At 44.3% G+C, this 6,851-nt stretch overlaps 1 protein-coding gene across 1 annotated transcript in view; it reads right to left on the reverse strand.

The window, feature by feature from the left end:
- The window catches only part of LOC106804910, a 56,341-nt gene that overhangs the window by 8,814 nt on the left and 40,676 nt on the right, over positions 1-6,851 (reverse strand). Inside the window, exon 4 of the mRNA XM_014806311.1 lies at positions 1,169-1,276. Coding sequence (XP_014661797.1) covers positions 1,169-1,276 — 108 coding nt within the window. The remainder of the gene's footprint in view (positions 1-1,168; positions 1,277-6,851) is intronic.

Here is a 6,851-nt window from a genome sequence, read left to right on the forward strand (position 1 = left end):
CTATAACGCCTCTCTATAACGCCTCTATAACGCCTATAACGCTTCTATAACGCCTATAACGCCTATCTATAACGCTTCTATAACGCCTATAACGCCTCTCTATAACGCCTCTATAACGCCTATAACGCCTCTCTATAACGCCTCTATAATGCCTATATAACGTCTCTCTATAACGTCTCTATAACGCCTATAACACTTCTCCATTTAGTGTTTGCGTTATAATAATACGTCTAACCGCCACGCAGGCATCGACGAGAGAATCACGGTTTGATAGAGTTATAGTGCGCTAACTATAAGGATGAACTCGGTAAATATTAAAACCTCTTACATACTATTTACGCGGCAAAATGTCACGTCGAGTTCACGTGTATTTAGACGACACCGACGACAATTATGGAAGCTATTTCAATATAGCACAAAAAACTTATTAATAATGAGATAATAATGAAGAACTCGCCTAATAATGAGATACACGTGAATAATTCATGATAATGATCTCGTTTTTCTCTCACGACAAGGGACTGCATCTTTTAATTGGTTACGCTACTTAAGTAGCAGCTACATTTCATAATCACGCGTAATTACTACACTGTACGCCGTACGCGAGAAGCTTTAAGCAAGACCATTAATCGATAGTTTAGCACAATAGATAAAATACTTAGTTAAAGCGAACATATTATATAAGTAGATGAGGTAAGACGTTGATGAGGTACGGCAAGACAGTGCTGTTCTGAGCTAATGTCATCTCTACATGGCTACATCATGATATCTATCCTTAACTGAGATGCATGGCCACGCATTTTAATGCAATGTAATTAATGAAGGCTAACCAATCAGAAAACTGTCTGTTACAACAATTAATACTTCACCTCATTCGACCTAATTTCCACAAATCGGAGCATGCCCTTTTGGAGCAGTCATTGTTTTTCCCTGTATTGTTCTTGCCCTGAGTGCCCCTGGAGACAGACCCAGCTATGGAGGTGGACATATACCTGCGGGTGGGCAGGCTAGGCATATTACACGCGTTGCTCCCCCAGACGCGATATCAGCATATTGGGGAAATGTAACCTTTAATACGTACATAGCTAGGTCCAGTTCGATATTTATGCTAACTCGTATACACATCCGTGGGTTTACGATAGATGCTAGCCGCATCCGGTCTACTCACCTTCGTCACGTGATTGCGCAGAACGATGAGGTATACCATCGCCACCGTCTCCAGCGCCATTAACGAGATGCTAGTTATGATCCATGTCACCATCCAGCCCGGATAATCCTGCAAAAATAACTCTATTATAACCTCTATATATCTTTATTATATCCTAGTATAACCTGTATATCTTTAATATATCTTATACATCATTAATATCACGTGTATATCTGTAATTACCCTGTATATGTGTGTTAATACAACTTGCTGACACGAGCTATGTGGCTTGGCGCGGCTTCCAAACGCCACCTGTGCTGCATTTGGCAGCGCTTTTGCCGTTTTACAAGCGACTGTGCTGCCGTCTGGCTGCGTAGTCGATTCCAAGGTGTTTCCTACACGGTTTCACAAGCGACCACAAATATATTAGAAAGTGCCCGAGCTTCAACGGGTGGATGATTAAGTGCTGACATTGCGCATACGACTGGAACAATGTCACGAAGGAGATTTTTAGCGTGGGTAATGACGATCGAGGGATTAGAATAAATATAGGCCCTACCTCCCGGGTATTTAGCGCGTGAATAATTCCGTGCATTAACGAAAGCTGTGAGCGCTTACCTCGGAAATAGCATCGAAGCTAAGGGAGCGCCTGCGGCAGGTGTTAAATCATTGTGTCTAGTTATTAAAATTCCACTGAAGCAATATATTCCGCGCAAACGACGCTAGCGCACACGGGAAGGGGCGAGCGCGGGGTGGGGTCAACTTTTGTGATATATTTTTGCACAATATCGTTTTTTAAACAAGAACCTAGCTCGATTTTGAATTATTCCATATATATAAATAAATATAATACATCATTAATGTCAATTCCAATTCAGTTAATAATATCAGATGTCCATAATAAGAGTCATACTATATATGATTAAAAATAGTGATGTCATATCTACTAAAGAACATAAATGGAATTGTCATATCTATAATAGAGTGACATAATAGGAGTCAATATCTAAATAGACTACACAATAGGGATGCAACTATAATAGCAATTGACATAATATGGAGTCATTATCTATCATATATGACACCTCCGATAGTATTTAGCGACGTCCCGAGACTAAACACACATCGCAACACCGGTTATCGGCATACGGTTTTCCATGCAAGCACCATCTATCCAGGCCAACAATAAGCGGACCACCCACCTGTGGCAAAACTTCCAATGTGCATTTTATGATACAGTGATACCCCCCCAGAACAAAAATGACATGAAACTCCTAATGACATCCTGTTCATTTGCTGCAGATCCGTGTATTGCATTCTGCCATGTAGCCATATATCTGGGACACCTTCGGGCAACACCATAGCAAATTGTCAAAAAAAAGGGGTGACTTGCATGGCGGTAAAGTAAATCCCCAAATTAAAAGTGAAATGTATAATTCAATTCCACAACAAGATGACCCATCACAGCACTGGACATCCTTACAACAATCACAACACGCGGCATAATAGAGAAGCCGTTTCCAAAATGCGGAAACCCAGACTCTTCAATCGAGTCTGGCATCTATGCAGAAACCCATGATTGAGTAGGATTGCCGCCAATACAACAGCGCAGTAACGACTAACATAACTCTATAGAAGCTCCACATGCACTGACAAAATGTTCCTGCCCAAGGAACAACCAATGAACTACATGGTCACTGAAGCGACACTGAGACCATACCAACCTGACAAGAACAGCGAATCTGCTTACGAAGCCTGAGAAAATCTTTACCACGCATCACCACGTTTAATCACCATGAGTTCCAGAGGGAAACGCACCGCCGACCTATCCGGCAGTCCAACTTGACATGGAAATCTATTGGGGGGCCATCCGAGCATCAATACAGATAAGAGACCGATGCTAACAATGCAAGCAGCCGAGCAAATACGCATGCTAAATCGCAATGACAGGATCGAATAGCCACGCTACCAAGATAACCCCACACGTCCCTACTACACCTCACAATCGCGTGCCCAGCTGCACCAATCACACACCCAGATACAAAGCGATCACCGGAAGCCGGCTCTCAGTCAAGGCCTCCACCATCCACCCTTGGCTGACTCCACTTTACCAAACTATACAGAAGAAACGTAACCAAAGACACCCAACAGAGCTAGAAGGAAAAAGACAGACAAACAGGGAGCTGGACCCAAACAACCAACAACGACCGAGACAGCATGATACCATCATACACGGAGACCTGAAATAAAGCACCCAAACTGTCAGCGATCCAGCCAGACAACAGACCAAGCACAAGAAATATGAAGCAATTCCAACTCCATTGACTATAACAGCAGAAAGAATAACGGTCAATCCTAACCCCCATCCTGGAGACCCAATCTGTACTCCCACTGACACCGCTAAGGCTCCCACCCTGATGTGACAAGATCTCTGAAGAAGAATATGAGAAAGGCCTACCGGACAAGCAAACAAGTCACTGATGAGGCCCCACCATCTGTGACCACGACAAGATACTATATACCAAGCTATAAGACATTCCCACTGCACACAAAACCGCTCGGAAAGAAAGCACAGGATGGGTCATGACATATAAAACCTGTCAGACAAACCACACAATGATAACCTGGGCTGAAAGCAGAAATGAATAAACCTAAAAATCCTACCCACTCCACCTGCCTAGCCAAAGCCCATGGCACGACAACGATAGATCCCCCAAACAAAAAACAAACAAGCATGCACCTGCCCAGAGCATCCTAAAAAAAGTTCTCCTTCAAAAACATCCAAACCGAACATGTACAACCGGACCACCTCCATCCCAAAAAATGCTGGAGAGAACCTGTCCAAAAAATAAAACTGCAAAACAAAACCCTGCACAGTAGCAGAGTCGCCCTTGCACCCCACTCCCCACAGAACATCAGAGGAGAGAAGATGTGTTTTGGATTTCTACCCCGCCACTATCGATCAAAGATGCGCGAAAACGATTAAACGGGGCCTGCAGACACCACACCCATATATGGACTTGCAGGTTCACACCACTCCACAGTAGAAAATTTCCGTGCATCTCCCTCCCAACATTACAATACCCAGATCTCATTATGTCCCTGCGAGCCACAGACCATGGAGAACACCATCACACGTTACACAGAGAGATGCGCATGCAAAAGCGCTTATAACACTCACCCCCGAAAACGCATCAAATGACAGACAATTGATGAGATACAAAACACAATAGCAGACAGCAACCCACCACGCACATAGAAAAGCGACAACCCGATCTAGAACAGCAGCATCCAATTCATGCAAAATGCCAACTCACGGCTTCCCAATGGACTACATGCAGAAATGCAGCTAAAAACGTCCAGTAACCGAAAACTGCAGAGCTCCAAACCTTCACTCCATGACCGGGGACCATCACCAGATGAAAGACCAGCATTCAATGAGTGACACCGTGGACTCTCAAGTATAATATAACTCATTATCATTTCATTAAACAAATATTAACAACTTAAGATTCTGTGACATACCACAGCTTGAGTCTACGTTCCTCACAAAACGCCACATTTCCAATGCCACATTTCATCATAGCACCACAATACCATGCATATTATCCAAAGGCCATTTACATGGCCATTACAGGCCATATCATGGCACAATATTATTGAAATCATCAGATAACACCACTCAAAGCCACATCGGCCACACATCAATCACCCGCAAATTATCATATCAGAAAAGTCCCACACAGCAGTGAACATTACAAAATTCAATACAACTAGCCACCGATCAGGTGGACCAATAAGTGAATTGTGGGTCGGCCCCTGGATCTAATCAAAGAAAATAGGTTTCCTTGGTTAACTATAACTAGCAAGCCTTTCGCAGTTGTCCTCTTCTCATTTAGCCGATCTTGCAACTTCAACACATATTGCACGCGTGCGATTTTATGCCAGTCCGTCTGCGTCCATTTGGGAGCTAAAAATCTAGTGCAGCTATAGGCCTGATGCACCTAGGTTAACACACGGCTTGGTGGCTCATATTTTAACGTTTATTTGCATCGAGAAGAAACTTTGAGTAACGGTCGGCAAGTTAAATTTTAACGCCGTAACCTTCGTACTGACAGGCACCTTCGTCATGGCCACTGTGGAAACTATAAGCCGTACTCACCCGCCACATAGCTCGATTTCCCAATACTCTATTACCCACGAACGTCATTGTATAAAAGCACCGACTAACAATGCAGAACGGATCTGTGACCGGAAGCTAACGCATAAAAAACAATTAGCTACAGAACCAAATTTAAATCATATAAACAATGACCGAAATTATCAGATGTGTGTACAATGAACACGTCTCATAATAACCCACGGCTCGGTAGTACGCCACATATACAGTCATCATTAACTGCGCTACCACGCACGCACACGCACGCGTAACACACAACGACATGCACGCACGAACAGCTTGGAAACCCGAAATCGCAGCCAACTAAATGATCCGTAAACCCATAATTTCCTGTTTGCAAGACCAAAGCTCCCCAAATTCACAGAGGAAGAATAGTATGCAGTGCGCAGCGGAGGAGTGACGAGCGATCTCGCGTTACAGCCGTATCATCAACCTACCATTAACATATACCGCCATTTTCGTTGATACAACTGTGCAATGACAGTAAAGCATATAGATACAAAATAACAAAAGCACCGAGCGTATTATTGCCACCTTCACCGTTACACAACACATCACACATCAACACCCACACACACACACACAACACACACACACACACAACAACCCACACACCCACACACACAACACACACACACCCACACAGCATACACACACCCACACTCGACACCCCACCCACACAACACAACACCACACAACACAAGCACAACACACACACATACACAAACACACACACGTACACACATCACAACATTACCACACACACACCACACACACACACACACACACCCACAGTCCCACATACATACACACCAACGCTCGCACACACACACACACATGCACACACACACCACACACACACACCCACACACACATCTCAATCACACCACCAGGAAGATCGGGAACAGACGCCGAGCCGGCATTGTCTCGGTGTATGAGCCTCGTTTCGGCTTTAGGTGACGCGCACGTAAACTCGGCAGCCGAGAAAACAGCGATTTGTAACCCGACACTCGCCTCCCGGCCCGCGGCCCTTGAAGATGAGAAGAGAGAAAGAGAAAAAAAGGAACACGACGAACAACATTCCAAATCTTCTTCGGGAACCAATTGAAAGTTGATCTCTTCAGGCTGTGTCAGGCGTAGCGACAACAAAAGAACAAGCAGACACGAAGAGAGAACCGCCGCGAGCGCCCGTGAATAGAACCCGCAAGCTCTTCCGATTACAACGTGACCGGTACACGAACGCCATCAGCAACATCGATATCAAATCCTGCGTACACAAACGCACTAAATACTTCCCTCCTGTAAGCACGCTTGCCTCTCAAGACCAGCCATAACCAGGAGTATGGCCATTACCAGGCAAACTCACTCGGACTTCGCCCCGTCTCTCCCACTTTTCTTGTTATTTCTAAATTTCCTAAAAATAATAACACACACTGCTTTTAGTTTCCGAATTTCTTCGCGCAAATGACCACGTACAAAACAAATCATGGCAGTAATGTCAAACAAAGCTAGAATCCCTCGCCG

This window comes from Priapulus caudatus, unplaced genomic scaffold (assembly GCF_000485595.1).
Source record: "Priapulus caudatus unplaced genomic scaffold, Priapulus_caudatus-5.0.1 Scaffold92, whole genome shotgun sequence".
NCBI classification, from domain to species: domain Eukaryota; kingdom Metazoa; phylum Priapulida; class Priapulimorpha; order Priapulimorphida; family Priapulidae; genus Priapulus; species Priapulus caudatus.